At 38.1% G+C, this 25,137-nt stretch overlaps 1 protein-coding gene and 1 non-coding gene across 2 annotated transcripts in view; one reads left to right on the top strand and one right to left on the bottom strand.

Annotated features, from left to right (window-relative positions):
- Nucleotides 1–3,757: 3,757 nt before the first annotated feature.
- Nucleotides 3,758–25,137, bottom strand: part of LOC126253564 (ankyrin repeat domain-containing protein SOWAHA-like) — a 49,054-nt gene continuing 27,674 nt past the window's right edge. The window contains exon 6 of the mRNA XM_049954982.1: nt 3,758–4,320. Within this exon, the coding sequence (XP_049810939.1) occupies nt 4,117–4,320 (204 nt within the window). The 3' untranslated portion in view covers nt 3,758–4,116. The remainder of the gene's footprint in view (nt 4,321–25,137) is intronic.
- Trnal-caa (transfer RNA leucine (anticodon CAA)) lies at nt 17,384–17,458 on the top strand. The gene has a single exon. It is a non-coding gene; the product is annotated as a tRNA-Leu (tRNA).

The raw sequence follows: 25,137 nt of genomic DNA on the forward strand, positions 1-25,137 counted from the left end.
AATTAAGAAATCCTCATCAATCAGGAAATGCAAGGCAATGGACATCTGAGGACAAAGTATTTGCTTTATCCTTATACAAATGAAGACCCCACCTACACAAATATTTGCATTCATTTTTAGCTTTCTTCTGAGAGGCACCTGAAATCTCTGTTGTCTTCTATACCTTTTGAACCAAGATTGAATACTTCTGTGATGAATGTAATAAAAGCAGAAGTTGAGGCAATGAACAACACTGATAAATATTGTGCTTTGTTGTTTGATGAAACATATTTGGAGAGTATTGTATTATAATGCAAGCAAACAAGAAATTTCATGGTTTCACGATTTAGGGCATTTAGGGAGGTCAAATGTACAAGCAAACCAAATCTTACAAGTGTGCCACCCTCTGCAGAGTCCCCACATAGTGAAATGTGGTACAGTTTGTTAAAGGAAATGAAAAATTGGAAAGTGTTGGAGCAAGACACAGTGAGAGATAAGACAAAAATTTCAGTTTCATAAATGGGTGGCAGACTACAATAAGATCCCTGATGTTCCTTTGGAACAGATTAAAAAATTAAGCATAAGGGCTTTCAATCAAGACCCACTGGAGAATGTATTTTGTTGTGTGAGGCAGCAAGGTGTTGCAAACACCAACCCAACTTGCCCATACCTATAAATTCACTAGGTAACAGTGAGGATGGCAGATGCATGCCATTAAGCAATTTAAGGCAATTTTTGGGAGCAGGTGATGACAGCTTTCTTGACTCCACAACAGACCATTCCATTATTGATCGAAGTACTTTATACAGTGTCCTTGCTGATAATGAAGAAGCTGCTGCTGCTGGTGGTGGAGGGGCTGATGTAATGAATGATAGACAAGCACTAGCACATGTAGCTGGTTACATTCTACAGAACATGGATGTAACACCTGAAATCAACTGTAGTGACTGTAAAACAACTCTGTTCACATTAACACCCACAGAGCATCATTTATTTACAAGTTTCAAGGAATATGATGCTTTAAACCAACAATTATTGTATGCTAGTGAAAGCTTAACGTCCTTTATAGCTAATGTTCATAGTCAGCTGTATGCATTTTTAGATGAATGTGGACATCAGGAAAAAATGCAGAATACATTCTATTCACTGTTTAAGTTTCCAGTGGAAATAACATTTTTCAAAGCCCATTTTTCTGAACAGTATATTTTAAGAAAATGTTTACCTGTTTTTGATTCACATGTATGAGAGATTGGAACCACACCATCGGTAATAAAAGACTTAATGTTATTAAAAACAAAATTAGTAACAGATTTAAAGCTGTATAAAAGTTAAAAGAAAATGTTCATTGTGTGCTTGAGAAATAAAAAATTAGTTTTTTTTCATTTTGCTGTTTTTATCTGCCTTTCCTAACTTTAGTACTTAATGCTGATGTCTTCTTTTTTGTGTTGAAGCATTTACAATCAAAAGGTGCAGGAACATTTTTTACGAAATTAATAGTCAGTAGTGCAAGTTTGCTGGGCAATTACTCAGAAATTACAGTCCTCAAACATAGTTTTAACAAATTTTAGAATTCTTCATTAATTAACAATAATAATTTAATAATTACTACTGTGCGGCTGCCTCGAGTCGAATGAGCATGCAGCTGCCTCTGCAGCGAGACTGGGCCCCCAGCGGATGTGACTACTGATAAGAACGCCCAGCCAGCCAATCAGCGCCCGACTGGAAGGGACTTTTAGTAGCGGATCGCACTCTGTTAAAACTAGAGCGCGATCCTCCAGCTCTGGCGGCAGCCAGGCGAAGCTCGTTCAAGGTCACCCGCCTTTCGTAGCTGCAGCGGCTAAGTGAAGACAGCCATGCTATAATAATAATAATAATATTTTTTTCTCTATTGGCCCCACAGCTTGTACGATGTAAAGTATGACATTATTCAGGAATGTTTGCAGTCCAATTTAGCTGCTACAATTTTTATTTAGCTTGTGACATTATTTAGATCTGAGCTTGTTTCGACTTACTATCAACATCAAGTGTTGCGTCTAGTTCTTATGACACACAAAATGTCCTGGAGCTTTCATGTATTGATAGAAATCAATATGTGTGTGTCAGCTTGCGAGTCTATTTTTGACATTTGCGTCTGACAGTCGCTGCTCAAGAAAACACCATAGGAGCAGTGACTGTCAGATGCAAATGTCAAAAATAGACTTGTAAACTGACACACTTATACTGATTTCTATAAACATATAAAAGCTCCAGGATGTTTTGTTCATCACAAGAACTAGACACAACACTTGAAACAAGCTTGTAGTGTAAATAACTGAAGTTAAATAAAATTGTTGCAGCTACAAATATTTCTGAATAATAGGTTTGTATTGCAACGTGCTATAGCTGTGTTTAAATTATTTTATGATGATGCTAGTCAAAATAATTACGTAGCATGCCCAGAAAACTGAGATAAGAAAATTACAAGAAAAAATAAATAAATAAATAAATAAAAACACCCTACGACGTACATAAGCTAGGAGGGATGCCACCCACAATGTTTATCCTTTTTTAGATCAACTCCATACCACTAGAGGCGCTGTTATCATCTGTATTTCCCTCTTTTTAACATGGGAGTTGCGATTCTCTTTTCTTATCATTCTGTGGTGGATACCAGGGCATGTAGAAATCGGGGGAAAGGAATTTAGCAGATACAGTAGCCAAGCAGGTACCCACAACACTTACAGGTACACTGTTTACCATCTACCTCTAAGCAGTGTCCTCAGACTTTAAGCAAAGGACCATGCTTCAACGGGATAAAATGTGGTGAAGGTTGAGTAATAAGAAGCTGCAGTCAATGTAACCTAACATGTTCTTTTGGTCAGAAAAGTGATATTAAATTCCCTTAACATACCTCTAATCTGCACTCTGGCCTTTTAACGTGGTACCCATTCATGTACTCGTATGGGAAACCAAAATGGTTCAAATGGCTCTGAGCACTATGGGACTCAACTGCTGAGGTCATAAGTCCCCTAGAACGTAGAACTACTTAAACCTAACAAACCTAAGGACAACACACACATCCATGCCCGAGGCAGGATTCGAACCTGCGACCGTAGCGGTCGTGCGGTTCCAGACTGTAGCGCCAGAACCGCTCGGCCACCAGCGGCCGGCGGGAAACCAAAAATCTGCAGCACTTATGATATATAGACATCTGCACACATTTTACATGAGTGAGTGCACATAGTCTGCCCAAGTGAGAGCAGTCCATAATTGGCTTATGGTCTATTATATTTTAGGTTACAGCACACAGTCAGTGATGTATCACATTTTATTTGACTTCTCAGTATTTGCAAGGTGTGTTGGAAAGTATGGATTCAGGCAATATTAAATTACAACATTTTAGTCATTTAACTGAAATTTCAGTACATATGTATATTAAAATAAAATTCTGAACTGTAAGTTGTTTATTTAATTCACAATGTTACATTAATTTCTACAGTAAACCATCAGTCATACTCTACACAGTACAATTATTGAGATTCACATGGGCATCAACTAAATCATTGAGCAATGTAAAACATTTCTCATATAAAAATAAATTCTAATTATTAATTACCATGAATGCGAAAAGAACTGAACAGTTTATTTTCTTTTCTATCTTTCCTACGTGTTTCTAAAAACTAGAATTGAACGCTGACGAGAACAAGTTTACTTCAGGACAATATATCACAAAGAAAACAACTTGTAGAGACAATTACTTCTAAGACTAAATTATAGCACTGCAGTAAAACGATTTACATTGACATTAAATTGACTTTAATGCTGAATTTAGGACAATTTTACAAAGAGATGAAGCAAATCTGATAACACAGAAACTATTGTACAAAAGTAAAAATACTGTAGGTTGATAACAGCTTTTATCAAACATACAACATATCTGTAAAAATACAAAAATAATACTCAGAATTTTATAATAAATATAAAAAAAACTTAAAGGAAAGAAAGCAATACATCAAACTGAATACCACTACATCAATATTATAGAAACTGGTTTCACAATACTAAAATGTTTTAAAAATACTTTGGGACTGAAGCGGCACAAAAACAAGCAAGCCAACACTAGACAGTCTCTCATGGATGAAATTCACAACACATTCATCAAACAGTGCCTTGCCAATTATTGCCGAAGCCACATGCCGAGTCAGAGTCTGAATCCTGCCCTGGCTCACTGTTTGCAGTGCGAGACTGACTTGGAGGTGTACTTGGTGTGCTGTAGCTACCAGTAAAGTCAGCGGCACCGTGTCGAGAGCGACGTTTCTTCAATGGTGCTGCCTTTGGTGGTGGCATTCGGCGACGGTCAACCTGAAAAATGTTGCAATTTGTTGAGGGTAACCAATGATATGAAAAAGTTTGTTAAACTAACAACATATCAGTGTTGCATTATGGTGGACTAATTGCTATTTTTCTAAGGAAATTTCTTGTCAGTTATTTAATTATACAATTTAGATACATTAATGATCTGTAACTGAAGGGAATGCAAAAGAACCCATATATTTTCTCATAATATACTACAAAATATGTGTATGTCCTATCATCATGCAACCACCACCAGCATTATAGAGCACAATGAGTTATTTAAAAGTAATAATTCATCTTCTTAACAATTCACTGTATTATTTCAATTGACATGTTCTATATTACTAGTAGACTACTTGTACCACAACCTATTGTGTCTGAATGCTACATACATGCCACTGAAGACCATTCATGTGACATCACATAATGCCATAATGCATTTTCTGACACAAAAAATCAAAGAAGGAAAATGATTAAACTCAAACTGGACACAACTGAAGGGAAAATGAGGTCATGAACTCTTTCTGAGAGAATGCTCAGAGTTACCTCCACCTAGGTGCATTATTATGAATATTATTGTGAAGTGGAAAACTCATGCAAATACTAAACCCAATCATTTCTTGTTGGACCAGAAAAATTAACTGATACTGATCACTCTGAAACACAATTCACGAACAAATTGGTAGATATCTTTATCAGCTACCAGTGGACTTCACAGAAGCTCAAGTACAGAAGTCAGAGAGAGAGCAGTCCATGAAACAGTGATAAAATTAGATTTTCATGGTTAGGCTGCTGCCCGGAAACCAATTTTTCACTGGACTGAATGTGCAGATTTACTTTGAATGGTGTAAATAATGCCATCAGCAATCTATGGCACCAGAGTACGATTTTTATTGCAGTGATGAGTCTTAGTATATAATGTGACATTCACATACCTTTAGCAGACTGATATGTGGCACACAGATAAACATAACAGAACATAGTATTAACTAGCTTTTGACTTCTGGCTTTTCTTCTGGCTTAAAGTAAACACTTTCACACACACTACCACGCAGACACCCAAACGCCGACAATCATCCAAACGCACACAACCACAGCAGCAATAGAAAACAGTGTTGCTGCAGTGACAGTAGTGTGCATTTGGGTGTCTGTAGTTACGTACGTGAATGTGTGTACTTTCATCCAGAAGAAAAGTCAGATCTCAAAAGCTAGTTAATAGTGTACTGTTATGTGTGTCTGTGTGCCACACATCAGTCCGCTAAAGGTGAGTGATTGCCTTTCCTCTATTTTACTTACTGTTCCAGCCCAGAATTCCAGTATTGTAATGTGACATTCAGATGGACAAGTTTGAATGTGGTGTGCGAGGTCTGTTCAAAAAATTCCGGAATATTTGTAATTTCGCACCAATGGTATATTGGAGCAAAATGCGGTTGGCATCTCTGCACACTTCTGTGTTTAATGTCTATCAGTTATTGTTCAGTGCTGTAATGAGTAGAACATATGTCACACAGTTTGCAAATTTTGAGACAACAAAGTTACAGGAGCAACAAGTCTGCAATAAATTTTGCATGAAACTCAAGAAAACCTTTACAGAGACACACCAAATAATGCAGGAAGCCTACAGTGATGAGTGCTTAAGCCGTACTCGCTGTTTTGAATGGTTCACACAGTTTAAATATGGCCAGATGGATGTTAAAAATGACCCTCATTCAGGACGCCCTTCAGTGTCTACCAGTCATGCTCATGTCAGAAACGTCAACAAAATTGTGCATGCCAATCGAAGACTGGGTGTCCGAGGGGTTGCAGAAAAATGTAGCATTACAGCTGAATTGTGTCATGAATTCCTGACACAGCAAGCTGGAATGTATCATGTTGCCACCAAGTTCACCCCACAGCTCATGAGTCAAGACCAGAAAGATCTTGCAATCTGTGATGAGTTTTTGGATCGTGCAAATGGGACGATGTTCCTTAAGAGAATCATAACTGTCAACAGTTATGACATTGAGACCAAGGTTAAATCTCCACAATGGTTCGGGAAAGGTTCTATAAGACCAAAATAAGCTCATCACGTCAGGTCAAATGTCAAAGCCATGCTGATAGTTTTGTTTGACTTTGAAGGATTAGTTCATCATGACTTCATGCCACAGGGACAAACTGTTAATCAATGATACTATCGGGATGTGTTGCAACGACTGTTAGAAAATGTGAGAATGGCCTGAAATGAGATGAGACAGTTCATGGCTACTGCATCACAATAATGCACCTGCACATTCATCTTTGTTGGTGCATGACTAATGCACAGAAACGTAATCACTGTGCTGCCTCATCGTCCATATTCTCCAAAATTGGCCCCTGTGGACTGTTTTTAATTTCCACAGTTGAAAACCCCATTGAAAGGATGAAGATTTACAATGACAGGTAAGATAGAAGAAAATTTGCAGATGGCACCTCACACAATCCAACAAGAGGTGTACCAAGACTGGTTTCGCAAGTGGAAACGGCATTGGGAGAAGTGTATCAATTGTGGAGGAGAGTGTTTTGAAGGAGACCATGCACAGTAAGTTAAAGGTAAGCACAGAAAAAATTTGTGGACAAAGTTCTGAAATTTTTTGATTGGACTCATATGGTTGTTACTGTTTTTACCTGGGCAGTGCAACAAGGCAGCAGTAGCTAATGGTGTGAATCTGTTCTTCTTGTACAGAATACACCAGTAGCTTTGATGAATGGTTAAATAAGTACAGATGTTAATGAAAACATATTAAACAATAGCATGCTTTACAACCCTTTTTTTTATCAGCAATACAATGGTCTTGTCCACATCCATAAAGCAAGAACCACTGCACTGTAAATAAGAAAATTACTGAACTGCCCTGTTCAATGTCATGTGCATTTCATCTTTGAAATATCCTGCAGTTCATCCTATGGCACTCTTGCACTATTCCATTTCTTCACATTTGGGTGGCGTTACAGTACCATGATTGGCTACATGCTGTAAATAGGAGGAAACATCCATGCACTGCATAACACTTCATGCATCACCAATGATCAGTATTTTGCTCTAAAAAATACAGTAATTTGTAGCAGAATATAAGTTGTAGCATAAAAACCTGGGACTTGGTAAATTGCTTTACCACTTGGATATCTTTTTGTCTCTGGTGCATTCTGTCATTTATAATTAGCTTCACTTTTCTCTTTTGCCTGCCACATTTCTTTTGAGGAAATTTCTTTGACAAATCACATATATTTTTTCTCTCTTAAAAATATTTTTGTTTCTTTGCATTTCTCAGATGTTTAAATATTCAGAGTGCACGTGTATCCTGTGACACTGCTTGTGAGACTGTAGGACTGCTTTAATTTTGTTTCTTGTTCCAGCTACTTACTGCATTGTTTCATAGTATATTAATGATCTCATTGGAGGGTGCAGACAACCACAATATTTCCAAAGATTATAGCTGAAAGTCATAATCTAATACATGTACTCAAAAGAACTTCACAAGTGCTTGCTGAATAACTTCTAGTATTACAGTTATTTGTTTAAAGCAGATCTTACTTTGACTTCATCAAGCTCTCATAGTTTCTCCATACATCCCTATTTGAGGAGTCAAGTATTCTAGTGATTATGTTGTGTTAAACCACATCATCTGGAGACTGAACATTTGATTCACATCAACATATTTCCTTAACAACTTTGCTCCTGATTATTTTGGACTGTACATGCAATAAAAAAATGTCTCTATCATGCTGAACATGTTCTAGCAGTCAAATGTTCATAAGAACATTTTCCAAGAAATACTGCAATATTCCCTGCAGTGCAGTCATATATGTGTTGAACATCATTATTTCTATAAGAAGCTATCGACTAATAAAATAGGCATTAAAAAACCTGGCTACATAATGATGCCAATCTGAGCAATCCCTTAAAAGTAATTTTTGATCCAATCTTTAATGAAAAGGACCATTGAGCAAATAGCAATACTGATTGTGTTTTGCTAATATCTGTTACAAGTTTAACAATACTGTGCTATCTATGACTCAAAAAGAATGATACACTCTAAAAGATGAGATTTACTTCTATTTGTGGACAATACTGTAACACAATCATCAGCAAAATTCACCCCCAAAATGCATTTAATATCAAAGATTGATAAAACTGCTCTGTAATGATGTTTGAAATGTGCTAAAAAAAGAATATTTCCAGTCACAATCATTTAATATTCAGTACATGTGACTTTTATCAATTCACACCAACTGCTTCAAGTAAAACGATTCTTATTGTAATACATAAGCAGATTTACAAAACATGTGACTGACAGGATCAAGTACTAATGTATATAAACCGTAGAAACAGTTCTACATCTACACCTATATTCTGCAAACCACACTGATTGATTGTCTAGTACCTCACACCGCGGAAGTCAAACACGCGCCAGAACAAATGGACGTGGCCAGCCCATAGAGGGCTCCGTGTCCGTGGCGGCTATTCCGCGCAGCGGCTCTCGCGCAGCGAGGGCGCCACCGCTACGCCACGTGCAGACAGCAGCCAATAGCCGCTCCCTCCAGTTTCATATATAGGGACCTGCTCTGCCCTAGTCCAGCCAGTCTGGTACTCGCTCTGGATTGAGTTTCTATCTCGGCAGTACTGCGTTCTTGTCGTTGCTCGTTGTTGACTTTTGCCTGGCTCTGGTTCCGAGTGGATTTACTGTTGGTGTTTGGTGTTGTGGTTTCTACAAACCTCCGTTGTTTCTCTCTTCCTTCTTGTGTCGGTCATAGTCGGTCATGGTTGGTTGTCATTGGTCTGTTGTCCGACTCGTCCTTGTGTTTACCCGGTGGTGCGTGCTCCACCGCCGGCGGCTTCCCCGCCTGGCGGCTCCGATCCACAGCCCAAGGCGTTCCCGCAGTTGGTTTGGTTACTACAGTTTGAAAGCCCCGGTACATGCAGCAGTTATTCTAATCTTATCCTCACGATCCCTATGTGAGCAATAGGTAGGGGAGTGTAGTACATTCCCAGAATCAACATTTAAAGCTGGTTCTTGAAACATTGTTAATAGACTTTATCAGGATAGTTTACATCTATCTTCAAGACTCTGCCAGTCTAAATTCTTCAGTATCTCTCTGATACTCTACCATGGATCAAACAAACCTGTGACTATCCTAACTGCCTTTCTCTGTATACATTCAGTATCCCCTTTTAATCATATTTGGTACAGGTCCCACACACTTGAACAATATTCTAGAACCAGTCACACAAGAGATATGTAAGCAATCTCCTTTGTAGACCGATTGCACTTCCTGAAAAGTCTACCACCTGCTGTACCCACAACTGAGCCTATGTGATCACTCCACTTCATATCCCTACAAAGTGTTACACCCAGATATTTATATGGGTCGGCTTTTTTTTTTTTTTTTTTGCATTCCTGAACATTTACAGCAAGCTGCCAATCTTTGCACCACTTTGAAATCTTATCGAGATCTGACTGAATATTTATACATCTTCTTTCTGACAACACTTCATTATAGATAATTGCATCATCTGTAAAAAGTCTGAGGTTTTTATTAACATTGTCTGCAAGGTTGTCACATATAACATGAACAGCAAGGGTCTCAACATGCTTCCCTGGGGCACACCTGAAGTTATTTCTACAGCTGATAATGACTCTCCATCCAAGATAACATGCTCCTTCCTCCCTAATAAAGTCCTCAATCCAATCAAAAATTTCACTAGATACCACATATGATCATACTTTTGATGTGTAGGTGTGGTACTGAATCAATTGTTTCTCAGAAATCAAGAAATACTGCAACTACCTGATTGCCTTGATCCAAAGCTTTTAATATCTCATGTGAGAAAAGTTCAAGTTGAGTTTCACATGACTGATATTTTTGGAATCCATGATGGTTGGCATTGAGGAGGTCATTCTGTTCAAGATGCCTCATTATGTTTGAGCTCAAGATTGTAAAACAAATCAATGTCAAGGATTTTGGATGGTAGTTTCGTAATCACTTCTACGACCCTTCTTGTAGATAGGTGTGACCAGTGGTTTTTTCTGAGAACTGGGCATGGCTTTTTGTTTGAGGTATCTATGGTAGAATATAGTTAGAAGAGGGGCTAACTCAGCTGCAAAGCCAGTATAGAATCTGATAGGGATTCCATCGAGCCTTGGAGCTTTGTTAAATTTTAATGATTTCAGCTGGTTCTCAACACCACTAACATTAATACTCATTTCATTCATCTTTTCATTGGTACAAGGATTAAATTGGGGCAATACTCCTGTGCTTTCCTTTGTAAAGGAACATTTGAAAATGGAGTAAAGCATTTCAGATTTTGCTTTGCTAACCTCCATTGCAGTTCCTGTCTCATTCACTTGGGCGCTTGGGTCCAGTTCAGAGGCAACAATTTTATATTGACTAGTACTGGCATGGAACTAGAAAACCATGACCAGGCATTGTCAAGTCAATATGCAACATACTCCAATGCTTGTCTTGCATTGGTCACTAGGCTTTGGAGGAAATTATACAGGGTGACATAGAAAAATAGAAGTGGTGAAGTAAAGAAATTGCATTCATAGTAACTGAAATCTACAACTTTTTCATTTACGAAACCTTGATGGCATTTATAATTTTTTTTTTTTTTTTAAATTATGTCCTTTAGATCGCGTACTCCTGTACAAATACATTTGTAAAATCTGCTGTCAAAATTTCTCATTGACTGCTGCAACATCTCAGCTGGGATACTATGAAATACGTCCCAAATTCTCTGTTTTAACTCATCCAGGGTTCTTGGTTGAGTTGTATATACTTTGCTCTTGAGGTGGCCCCACAAGAAAAAAATCACAAAAGGATAAATATGGCGATCTAGGTGACCAGGGAATGTTACTGAATCACGAGGTCACACTGTTGCCAAACAATTCTCATGCATATGTCATTGACTGCCGTGCAGTGTGTGATGTCGCTCCATCCTGTTGAAATCAGGCTTCTTGAACATACAGAAAGTTGTTCCATGCAGGTGTAAGGAAAGTTTGTAACATCTCCACGTAAAGATCAGCATTGACAGTTATTGTGTTTCCCTGTTCACTTGTGAAAAAATACAGTCTGATAATCCCATGTGGTGAAGCACCACACCATACTGTCACTTTACTATCGTGTAAAGGGCACTCATGAACTTTGTTATGATTTATGTTTGACCAGTAATGGTACTTCTGTTTATTAACATAATCTGTGAGATGAAAATGTGCCTCATCTGACATCCATAACTTGTTTAGAAATTCATCGTCATTGTTTATTTTTGTTATTATTTGTTGACAGAATCCTAATCATAACTGGTAATTGTTGTCTTTCAATTGCTGCACCATCTGTAGTTTGTATGGATGAAATTTTAAACCAAGATGAAGAATTCTGCAAACACTCTCCTGGGACATTCCAACCACTGCTGCTTGCTTACGAATTGAATGCCATGTATTCCATAAGACAGACCCACATACAACATCAATGTCCGCTGGACAACACACATTTCTTGCTCGTCCTGTTCATTTCTTCTTGAGGGTAGATCCAGTCTCTTGAAAGCTTTTAATCCAACATTTTATCATGTGTTTCGACAGAACAGCATCATGATGTCCTAAATTAAATTATCGAAACTCCCTCTGTGATGCTACCAAACTATCATTGTTTTTATAAAACGTTTTTTTGGCTAACGCATGCTGTTGTCTGTTACACAGATCCATGATTACTGAAATTGTGGACAATTTACTCACTAACTGTCATGAAACTGCAGTGCTGCAACCTGCCCATAGCTGCCACTACTCATTTCAAATATTCCCGTTATTCTGTGTCACCCTATATTTAATGCCACAGAGCTCGTGGGTGCCTCTCAGATGTAAATCAGCCAATGATATTAAATATATCTACAAAATTGTTGGAAGATTAAATGCATTTTGATGTTCAAACTAGTTTAATATTCTTCCAACATTAACGAAAAATTCCAGCTGTTATAATAATAGAACACAGTTTTCTGACAAGTGACAATGTCCTATGAAAACTCCGAGGAAAGAAAAGTGAAGGTGTTTATCTTCAGTTTCTTATGGCTGGAACTATCCCTACACTAAAATATATATTTTAAATAAGAAGCTGTCTATTATGTTTAGTGTCTAAATGCTTTCATCACCAGAATCTTGCTGTTATAATTTCATTATTGCTCATGCTTCAAGGCATTTGCAAGAACAAAGTATTTATTGTCTGGTGGACTGATGGAGTAGTGTGATACAGCTGGATAGCTGGTAAAGTGAGCTGTAAGTCTGCACATAATAGCTACGAATTGATGATGATAGTATCTTGTTATTATCCTCATAGGCATTGAGAATACTTATCATCACTATTGTCTCTAAAGACAACAAGCAGATGACCATACAAGTTCAAAAATGATAAGAAGAGTCAAACGACATGCCTTTTCATAAATGCACCACAGCTTTCTTATGAACATAGGTGTCAAGGAATTCACTGGAATACTTGCAGCAGGTCAGCAGAGCCAACAAACATCCTTCTAAAGAAGGGCATCAACATCATTTTTCATAACAGCAGACAGTGCACAGTCAACAGTATTCAAACTATTCTCTGTTATTTCCGTAGTGAAGTATTGGCTCATTTAATTACAGTTACGGCCAGTCCATATACTGTTCCATTTGCTTTCAGGACTGAAGAAATGCTTAAAGAGTAATAATAATAATACAACACTTTAATCTTATATCTTTCCCCCATGTTTTGTCTGACTGCTCCTATAAAGTAGGAGTGAGTGTTCATCGGAGGTGAGGGTATCATCTGGAGTGCCCCAGGGAAGTGTGGTAGGTCCTCTGTTGTTTTCTATCTACATAAATGATCTTTTGGATAGGGTGGATAGCAATGTGCAGCTGTTTACTGATGATTCTGTGGTGTACGGGAAGGTGTCGCCGTTGAGTGACTGTAGGAGGATACAAGATTACTTGGACAGGATTTGTGATTGGTGTAAAGAATGGCAGCTAACTCTAAATATAGATAAATGTGAATTAATGAGAATGAATAGGAAAAAGAATCCCGTAATGTTTGAATACTCCATTAGTAGTGTAGCACTTGACACAGTCACGTCGATTAAATATTTGGGTGTAACATTGCAGAGCGATATGAAGTGGGACAAGCATGTAATGGCAGTTGTGGGGAAGGCAGATGGTCATCTTCGGTTCATTGGTAGAATTTTGGGAAGATGTGGTTCATCTGTAAAGGAGAGCGCTTATGGAATGCTGGTGCGACCTATTCTTGAGTACTGCTTGAGTGTTTGGGATTCCTATCAGGTCAGATTGAGGGAGGACATAGAAGCAATTCAGAGGCGGGCTGCTAGATTTGTTACTGGTAGGTTTGATCATCACGCGAGTGTTACGGAAATGCTTCAGGAACTCAGGTAGGAGTCTCTAGAGGAAAGGAGGCGTTCTTTTCGTGAATCGCTACTGAGGAAATTTAGAGAACCAGCATTTGAGGCTGACTGCAGTACAATTTTACTGCCGCCAACTTACATTTCGGGGAAAGACCACAAAGATAAGATGAGAGAGATTAGGGCTCGTACAGAGGCATATAGGCAGTCATTTTTCCCTCGTTCTGTTTGGGAGTGGAACAGGGAGAGAAGATTCTAGTTGTGGTATGAGGTACCCTTCACCATGCACCGTAAGGTGGATTGCAGAGTATGTATGTAGATGTAGATGTAGTAAGATAACAACAGAATACTTCAACACTATACATGCGTATGTCATAAGTTTAATTGTGACATCTATTAAATAAGAGCACAGCACTAATAGCCAACAGCATGTAGAGATGTGAGAACAATAATGAACCACACTACTGATATTAAACACACCAGCAATAATAAATAATCACCAGTCACTCAAATAAATAAAACATAATGCTACTGTAATATTAATCATACTAACAGTAATAGATAATCATTCAACTTAATTATGGCTCACATCCACTATTTATTCTAAACAATACTAAATTGCCTCATTCTTTACTTTAAACCATCTCAAAGTCCATTTTTCCTGAAACAATAATCTTTAAGCAGCCACAAACAGCAAAAGTAGGAACAAATTTACTCATGCACAAACTGCTAAGAACAACATGCTACGAAAAATCGTACTTATTGACAGACCTGTCTTCCTTCAGCACCTCTTGGAGATCCATAAGAGGGGGAAAAAAAAGAATGTATTAGACTGAATGTTAAAATGTCAGACCCCAACAACTTTATTACAACACAAATTTATAATTAAAATCGTCACAGTATGGTTGTAGGTTGGCTTACAGCAGATTTGTTCACATAATGAGCTCCTGGTGACACTGAAAATTCACACTGTGTGAAAACATTGCATAATATACCTTATATGGCATGTAGATAAGGTGCAATAGTAGGGCTCTTTGGTACACTATAGCTAGTGCAAATTACATCATGTCCACAGTGATCCTAACTTGTTCTCACAGCAAATCTTTACATTTATGTGTAGCTGCTTACGCAAAAGTGTTTTATGATGTCATCACTACACAAGATATGTGCTCTAATCTCACTACATAATACGAGTTACACCTCATGTCAGTAACTTGTAACCAGTATGAGTCAGTAACTTGTGACCAGTATGATTTATTCTAGATTTCCACATAGAACTGTCAGTGTCTGTCATACAGCACAAGATATATTCATTACACACACACACAAATATATATACATGAAACATCATTAATATTTAAGATCCTCTTTAGGGCACATTTTGAATTATTCTATTGTATAAAATGCTTTTTCTCCGAGTCATTTTCATATGGTGTACCTGAACCACCCAGATACATGCCATCTGCCTGTGCTGGCAATATGTTAAATACTTGTTATCTCATATATGTTCTTGTGTCAGTTAGTTTCATGTTTGGTGGATCATTTGTGTGCTTAATCATAATGATGTGAAATGAGTTATTTTGCATTCACATCACACATTCATATGTAAATACACACATTACAAAATTAGAAATTCTTCTATGGAATAGAAGGAGTTGACAAAGAGAAACTTTTTCAGTTTGTTTTCAAATTTAACTGTGCTGTCTTCCAAACATTATATATTGAATATAATAGAAAGAAACATTCCACATGGGAAAAATATACTAAAAAAGATGCTGTGACTTACCAAACGAGAAAGTGCTGGCAGATAGACACAATAAAAAACACACAAACACACACACAAATTTCAAGCTTTTGCAACCCACAGTTGCTTCATCAGGAAAGAGGGAAAGACGAAAGGATGTGGGTTTTAAGGGAGAGGGTAAGGAGTCATTCCAATCCCGGGAGCGGAAAGACTTACCTTAGGGGGAAAAAAGGACGGGTATACACTCGCGCGCGCACACACACATATCCATCCACACATATACAGACACAAGCAGACATATTTAAAGACAAAGAGTTTGGGCAGAGGTGTCAGTCGAGGCAGAAGTGCAGAGGCAAAGATGATGTTGAATGACAGGTGAGGTATGTGTGGCGGCAACTTGAAATTAGCGGAGATTGAGACCTGGTGGATAACGGGAAGAGAGGATATATTGAAGAGCAAGTTCCCATCTCTGGAGTTCGGATAGGTTGGTGTTAGTGGGAAGTATCCAGATAACCCGGATGGTGTAACACTGTGCCAAGATGTGCTGGCTGTGCACCAAGGCATGTTTAGCCACAGGGTGATCCTCATTACCAACAAACACTGTCTGCCTGTGTCCATTCATGCGAATGGACAGTTTGTTGCTGGTCATTCCCACAGACACTGTAAAACACTCCAGAAACACTAATAGGATGGAGTAAGGTGTGAAATTGAATGACATCTGAATTACAGTGCTGAAGAAGGTGTATACCAGTCATCCATCATGGGGTGATGAAACAAAAGTTGACAGCAACTGCCAATGGCCAATTGTGCTCGAGTATTCAAAACATGTGACGTCACACAACTGCATGGAAGCATGCATAAACAACATTTTGCTGCAGTCGGTAGTGAACCAGGGTGTGAATCAGACATTCAAAGAAGCTACAATCCTCCTTGAAAATATCCTCCGTAGGCTGGGACAAAATGTTGGGTTATACGTGAAATCTATTTGAACATTGTATAATAGCCCAAAACATTTCATTACTTGTGGTGTAATTAATGATTTTTTTTTCCTTCTCGTATTGTTATTACATACATCATTTTCTTTTTGAACTATAGTGGATTATTTAAAACAAACTTCATGAGAGAACAAATATACTGTGCAGTAGTGGTCAAAATCTGTAACTCTTTCATCATATATTACAAGATGGCCATAGGTGAGCACCACATATTATTCTTAGAGCACATATTTGAGCAATGAACACTTCCCTTCTCAATTTTTACTCACACCGGAACATTATCAAATCACTGATTTCAAGAACCTGCCAAGTCCACTTTTGGTGAAAATTGAGTTACAGGCAGAAATCCATACACTGCAAGTAGCTGCTCCAGACTGTGCACAAAAACAACCATAGTCATTGAAACTTCCTGGCAGATTAAAACTGTGTGCTGGACTGAGACTCGAACTCGGGACCTTTGCCTTTCGCGGGCAAGTGCTCCACCAACTGAGCTACCCAAGCACGACTCACGCCCCGTCCTCACAGCTTTACTTCTGCCAGTACCTCATCTCTTACCTTCCAAACTTTACAGAAGCTCTCCTGCGAACCTTGCAGAACTAGCACTCCTGAAAGAAAGGATATTGCAGAGACATGGCTTAGCCACAGCCTGGGGGATGTTTCCAGGATGAGAGCACTACCCACGAAAGGCAAAGGTCCCGAGTTCGAGTCTCGGTCCAGCACACAGTTTTAATCTGCCAGGAAGTTTCATATCAGCGCACACTCCACTGCAGAGTGAAAATCTCATTCTGGAAACATCCCCCAGGCTGTGGCTAAGCCACATCTCGGCAATATCCTTTCTTTCACGGGTGCTACTTCTGCATGATTCAAAGGAGAGCTTCTGTAAAGTTTGGAAGGTAGATGATGAGGTACTGGCAAAAGTAAAGCTGTGAGGACGGGGGGTGCTTGGGTAGCTCAGTTGGTAGAGCACTTGCCCGCAAAAGGCAAAGGTCCCGAGTTCGAGTCTCGGTCTGGTAGACAGTTTTAATCTGCCAGGAAGTTTCATATCAGCGCACACTCTGCTGCAGAGTGAAAATCTCATTCTGGAACCATAGTCATTGTTTCCTGCCATGAAAACAGATGTAGGAAGTTTGAATGGGGCACAGAAATGCCCCAAGTCTGGGACTTTGGTTATTTTTCTTCTCAACTATTGGCACTACAGTAAAGTGTGGTACAACTGCACAGAACAAACTGGTATTATTGAGATTGATATTCTTATGAAAATGGAGAAAGAGGTTTATACCAACAGTTATGCAAAGAAAAGAGTGAAACATTCATCAGAATACTGAAAAATATTATGAAGAAAGCTAAAATTCATGGAGAGGAACATGTGTACTATAGAGGCAAAGCAGTTCTGAAAAATATGACAGGAGAAGACTGCAAGAGTCAAAGAGGCTGTCTGAGTATTGTTGCAGAAAACAACAGAACTCTTGCTTTAACACATTTTCTGAACACGGAATGGAAGACTGATCAGGACCTTTTCCTACAAGGACTGAGCAACAGGCGACCGGTCTACCTGACAGGAGGCCCTAGCCACACAGCATTTCATTTCAGTATTTATGCAGTATCTGATGAGAGAGAGAAACGGATTTGTGAACTGTTGTCTAATTGGCAGAGACCGAAATATGGAAGGGGTTTATCTAAGAGTGTTAATCCCATGCCACAAGAGGAAATTGTCAACATTTCAGATCACATTAGACCATTTTCCATCAAAGTCATTATGGCAGCCACACTACCTTCACTGCAAGCTATCTGGAAAAAAAAGAAAGAAAGAAAGAAAGAAAGAAAGAAAAGAAACACCATTTTTATTGGTAAGCATCCTAACTTGCCGGTGAAACATCAGTACTATAATAAGGTTTTTGTGAAAACTTTTAATTTGCTTTTGGAAGATCTAAAGGACATTTGCTGCTGTTGTAAAAAGTTGAAGTCAATGATTAAGTCAAAACACTTAGCGAGCTCACAAAGCGAGCAGCAGTACTGTAGACAATTGTCCATATCCAAAGATCTTCGAACTTTTATGATGATATACAGAATGAGAATAGACAATCAGAAACTGATCCTGGAACTACTGCTTTATATTTTGATCACAAGCTAAATGTTCAACTTCCTCACATCTCTGTGCAAGAACTGTTCTACTTGTGCCAGTTGATTATTTCAGTATTTTGCATACATAATCTACAAAGAAGGTCATCTGTTTTTTTTATCTCCATCATGAAGGGAATGTGAAAAAGGACCCAGTGAAGTCTGTACTTTTCTATTAAGCTACATCAATGAAAATGTAGCCCCAGATGTGGAAAAATTACTAATGTTTAGCAGTAACTGCCCAGGACAGAACAAACACAGCATAATGATTCACCTGCAGTTAGCTCTCTTGGAGTTAAACTGGTTTTAAATGATAGAACACTTTTACCCTATCCTCAGTCACTCATTAGTATCATGTGATGGAATATTTGGGGTAATAAAAAGAGCTTCAAGAAGAAAGTAGAGAGAATGTACACAATCCAATAAGTAATAGAGCTTACAATAACAGAAAACTGTAATTTCATTGTACACTTGGTGGATGGAAATGAAACAGCAGATTTTAAGAAGTGGTGGCGACCAATTCATAAGATGACTTGCTTTTCTATTGTGACAGTGGGACAAGATATTCCAAGGGGTGACAAACAACACACCACTAAATATTTCAAACTTTCATCATTACCATTATAAATCATCAATGCAAGGAGTTGTGGAAGCAATGGAAACCATTAACGAGCTTCATACCAACAACTTCACCTGGAAACTTGGTCACAGGAAGAAATCACAACTGCCAGATGAAAAGTGATACAATAAAAAATGTGTATGGTTTGTTCCTGACACTGAAAGTGTATCATCCTTCTGAAATGAAATACTAACTTGGCCTACTGCAGATGTGCAAGAAACATAGATAGGCCTACTGTACTGTAGACATTGAACACTATTTTGTTCTATTGTATGTTTCTCCTTCTGTGGACAGTATTAATTTGTAAACACAATCAAACATGTTGTATTGCAGTGCTGCGAGAAACATAAGAATAATGTACTGTTTTCAAAATAAAATTAACTAATTTGTGTTTGTACTTCTTAAAAATTTTTTATCAACATAGCATGGATTGCAAAAACAACTTAAATCCGCAGCCCGAAAATATCTTTTACGCTACAAACAGCATAGCAGGTTGATGTGAAATATTAACAATAAACTTGTTCAGTGCAACTTAATCTTCAGTTTAAGTTTCACCTTGTTCTAACTATCCATGTAGTAATTATATATTTATATAAATTTAGTAATTATATAGTTTTTTTACATTTCTTAGAATTATGACAATGTGACTTGGGTTGTTTTTGCAATCAGAAACAAAGTGCAAATGTGCATGAACTAAGTTGTTTGAGGAGTTCCAAAATGTGTCTTTTCCAGTTTAAATTGTCATCAAAATAGGGACACCTAAAAGTTAACATAGTTATTATTCCCTCACCATGTGTTACACTTTTCACTGGAGTAGCACCTCCAGATGTGCAGAAGTGAACATGTTTTGTCTTTTTGAATTTTAGAGGGACAGTATGCAGAAAACCATGCAATAATACTTTTAAGACAGTTATTTACGATCCATTCTGTTCTCCCTTTAAATACTCCCACTCTCATCAGGAATTGATCACCGGGATTGATGGCATTCACAATAACAGCACTCAATTCCATGATTGGGATACTGTAGTGAATCTAGTGTACCACCTCAGTCTATGAACTAGCTAAAGATGTACTCGTGATGATGGCCTTCACCTGATGAGCTTCATGCTGCTCACTGCCTACCATCTGCTGATGGAGAAACTGTACATTTGGAATGGTTTCAATAGTTGCATCATCAGCAAAAAGAACTAATTCTGTTTGATGGTCTTAGCTGGAAGGTTGTTTACATGCATGAGAAACAACAGTGGGGCTTTGCGGAACCCTATAAGTGATTTATCTCCAGTCAGAAGAATCTCCCCTGTTTACATTGGTTGAATTATTAGGTATAATTTTCTTTTTTTACTTATTGTTCAATGGTTCCATAAACCACAATTTATCCAGGAGAATGTGGTGATCCACACAGTCAGATACCTTACACAGGCCACAAAAATATCAACTGGCAGTATTCTGTTATATAGTGCTTGTTGAATTTGGTGAGTGAATGTGTAAATAGCAATCTGAGATGAGTAATTCTTTTGAAATCCAAACTGTGATTTACTTAGGATCTTAATGTTGGTCACATGGGATACTACTATAAAAAAAATATTTTATCAAAATTTTTGGAAAATGATGTCAGTAGTGAAATGGGTCAGTAGTTATTGATATCTTTCATATCACATTCCTTATGCAGGGGTTTAACAATGCCATATTTCAGTCTCTCTGGAAAAATTCCCTGAGTTAGCGATGGAATACATATTTCAGAAAAACTGTGCTTATTATATAGTAACAAGTCTTGTATTTTGTCGGAAACACCATCAGTTCCAGATGAGCTTTTATTTTTTCACAGAATATGTAATTAATTTTTGAAGAAGAAGTGGGTGTAACATCCTTACGACAGAATTTTGTGGAAGTTGCTTGTTCAAAATACTTCTTTGAATTTTCTCCTGAAATGTTTGTCCCATAATTTTCTACAACATTTAAGAAGTGATTATTAAACATATCTGCCATATGTGACCAATCATTTACTGCCTTTCTATTTAAATTGATAGAGATGTTATCCTGTTCTGCAAGTTGTTACGCTGCGCTGCGTCTCATTTCACTACATTCCATACAGCATTAAATCTGTTGTTGCAATTACTGATTTCAGACATAAAGTGCTTGTTCCATGTTTTTCTAATAACATTTGTTAGTAATTTTGAGTAGTTTTTGTAGTGCGCAATTACTGCTGATTTTCGGTAAATACTGTATTACTAGCTTTCTGTTTGTTTACTAACAAAATGGAGGTGATTAGCAGAAGGCAACATGAGTCTGCCAGTTGGAAAGGAAGCAAAACTAAAAACTGTCCCTTTGTAGAAAAGATCTGGCTTGAAGATAAAGTTCAGAATGTCGCAATAGATTGTAGCATCACAGTGAAAAAGTATGAATTAATTTTTAATTATTTTAATTAAAGAGGCATTAACAAATAATTTTCTAAGCTACATTTGGATTCTTTGTGGTAATGTAAGGGCAGGGTGACAATTATTGAACTATATGAAAACTCTCATCAATTAGTTACCTACTACGGTGTGCACACACTTTATTCAACATGTAATCATCACTACAGATACTCGGATCTGGTTATGACATGTTTGATATGCCTGCCATCATTGGATGTGGCACAGGCGATCAGCAACATTCTCCATGACCAACTGAAGTGCCAGAACACCAATGCTGTTGATTGTCGATAACCTCCTGAATGGCTGTTTTCAGCTCAGCAATGGTTGTGTGGTTATTGCTATACACATTTTCTTTCATGTAGCCCCACAAAAAGGAGTCACATATGTTCTGAACCTGAGAATATGGCAGCCAATGCCCATGCCAGTGGCCTCTGGGTACCACAGAGCCAGAATGCAGTCCCCAAAGTGCTCCTCCAGACATCAAACACTCTTCTTCTTTGATGGGGTCGAGCTCCATCTTGCTCAAACCACATCTTATCGAAACCAGGGATGCTTTTCATAATGGGGATGAAATCATCTTCCAAAACCTTCATGTACTGTTCAGTAGTCATCATGCTATTAAGGAATATTGCACTGATTTTTCCATGACTGGACATTGCACCTGTTGAGGGTGAAGGGACTTCTTGATCGCGAAATGCAGAGCCTCGCTTCCACACATGTGCCAATTTTGCTTATTGATGAACCCATCCACATGAAAGTCGGCTTTGTTGCTAAACCAAACCATGCATGCGCGCACTAATTCCCATCACATCCTATGGCCAACCGTATGGTTCAAACGTCCAAACACAAACTGTTCAGAAGTTATGACGATTTTATTTCACATAGTTCAATAATTGTCATCCTGTATACATATATTGTGAAGTTTGTGTTTTGTTTTTATTATTAGTATATTACCATAAAGTACAAGCACGTGTTTTCAGTGATTTATTTGTCAATCATCCCTGCTGTACCTCTTCTCTTACTTTTCCTTTTATGAATCCCGATGATGGTAATTTTCTTATTTCAGTGGATAGTCACATTTGATGGAAGTAGTATTCTCAGAGACTGAGACTTGATATTAATCTATGAGAGTCATGATTTAATTATTAATATAGTTGGACAGATAAAAACTCTACTCACCAAGTGATGGCAGTAGCAAAAAACATATAAAAGTTGTGGAAATGTGCAAGTTTTTGGAGCAGTGGCTTCTTCTTCTGGCAGAATGGTTGAAGGAGAAGGAAGAGTGATAAAGGAAATGGACTGGCTAGGTTTAGCAGATGGGGAGAGTTACAGAAAAGTTGCCCTGGACTCTGAGTCAGGGTTGGTTATCAGACGGATTGTGAAGGAAAGACCGATTGTTGAGGACTGTACCAGACAAGATTTGAAAACTTGAGGAGTGGTTCTAAGTTGTTTTTTGGAGGAATCAGCATTACCAGAGTGGGATATGATGGCCTGGGAAATCTGCTTTTTAACTAAGCTGGTGGGTAATTACATCCAGTGAAGGCTGAGGTGAGAATGGTTGTGTATTGCTATAAAGAGTTTGCATCTGAACAAATATGTTTGCTCTGAATGTCACAGCTGTATGGGAGGGAACATTTGACATCAAGAGGATGGCAACTGTCAAAATGTAAGTACAACAAGTACTGTTTGTCAGTAGATTTAACATGAACAGAACTGTATAGCCGACCCCCAGTAAGGATGAGGTCAACATCAAGGAAAGTGGCTTGGTATTTGAGGTAGGACCAGGTGAAATTTAATTAGGAGGATGTATTTAGAGATTTGTTCATAAGTGTAAAGTTGGTTAAGGTGAGCAGGAATGACAGTCATAGGTTTGGAATCAGGTGGGCACTGGTTGAAGTAATGACCTGCAGCACACAGACCATGTACATGGGTAATGTTGTTACAGAGGGAAGATGTCTGATATACAATTTCATTACAGCCCTTTACTTTTTTCCTACATCCCTTGAATGGAAAAAAGGTAGATTAGAATTCAATATATCATCAATGATCAGATCACTTAGAAAAGGCACACAAGCTCACATTGACAAACAACAGGAAAGGAAATTATTTGTGTCCTTTGCAAAGGAAATATCCTCTGTGAGTAATTTACAGAAAACATTAAAAACTTATATTGCAGTATATGGATGGAAATTTGAGTCCTATTTATCCTCAATGTGAGCCCACTGTCCTAACCCACTGAACATCTCATTCAGTGCATTCACTGAGGCACCTTCCATGTGTTTAAAGGGAGAATCTGGACAAATAAAAACTAGAAGTCAAGCACTATTTGTTGTGTGTAAGATACTACCACACACCAGTATCAGGTCGTAGGAAAAATGACCTCTATACTATTTCTACAGCTTATCAGTTATCATAATTGTTTCCACCCACAATGCAAAAGCACAGCATGAGCAAGAGTACATAAGCCAAAAGTTAAATATGTAGGAGTATCTTTCACACATTGTCCCATGAAACATGAGAGGAGGGCAGGTAGTTTGCACAGCAAGTTTGCAAATGGAATGTTTCTGTATGAAGCATACTCTTCTGATTATGAGCAACAAATCAATATTTCACATAAAAAACAATAAACAATAATAATGTTTACATCTGACACTCAAAAAATCAACATGAAATGTTTCAGTGTGAATGACAGTCTCCCAAACTGGATGTTTCTTTCTTCCATATCCTAATGAAAAGTTGGGGGAGTTGCTTTACACTGAAGCAAGTGTGTTTGTAATCTTGGTATGTTAGACCTAAGTTCTTTTCTCGACTGAAGACAAAACAGAGAACTTTGTTTACTCTATGTGATGGCACAAGTGGGAACAGGATTTCCTAAATGACATGTTCCCAAACAACATGACAGGTCTTGTCTAATGTGGACTACATGTTCACTGAGTCTGATATCCTTTAGCAAAACAGACAATGCTTTTCAAATGTTAAATATGTATGAGCATTGAATATACATCCTAATCGCTTTCTCTTCACCTCTCTTTGCCTTTCTCCTAATCTCCACTCTCTCTGTCCACCTCCTTCTCCTCCCTGTATCTCTCCATCTCCTCCTTTCCCCTCTCCATTTCCATTTCTTCCCACCATCCTATTCTGTCCATCTCTTCTTTCCACTCTCTCTGGCCTTCAGTCTTGTGTATTGTTACTGCCAATGAAAACTTGATTGGGAAATGAAATTGCTTAAAATGAGTGGTAAACTCTATTGGAATCATTGGTATAAGGAATATGAGAGACCTCTCCACCTGCTGCATCTGTGAAGTGAACGATGTAGCCCTATAATTAGCACACTGGACTCACATTTGGGAGGGTGATGGTTCAAATCTGTGTCCAGCTATCCCGATTTAGATTTCCTGTGATTTTCCTAAATCGTTCCTGGCAGTTACCAGGACGTTTCCTTTGAAAGTGCAGGGTCATTTCCTCATTTCCTTCCCCATTTTTCATTCTTTATTCTTGAAACATTCAGAGATTGTGCTCCAATAACTATGTTGTTGACATGA

Source organism: Schistocerca nitens, chromosome 1 (genome assembly GCF_023898315.1).
Source record: "Schistocerca nitens isolate TAMUIC-IGC-003100 chromosome 1, iqSchNite1.1, whole genome shotgun sequence".
In the NCBI taxonomy this organism is placed as follows: domain Eukaryota; kingdom Metazoa; phylum Arthropoda; class Insecta; order Orthoptera; family Acrididae; genus Schistocerca; species Schistocerca nitens.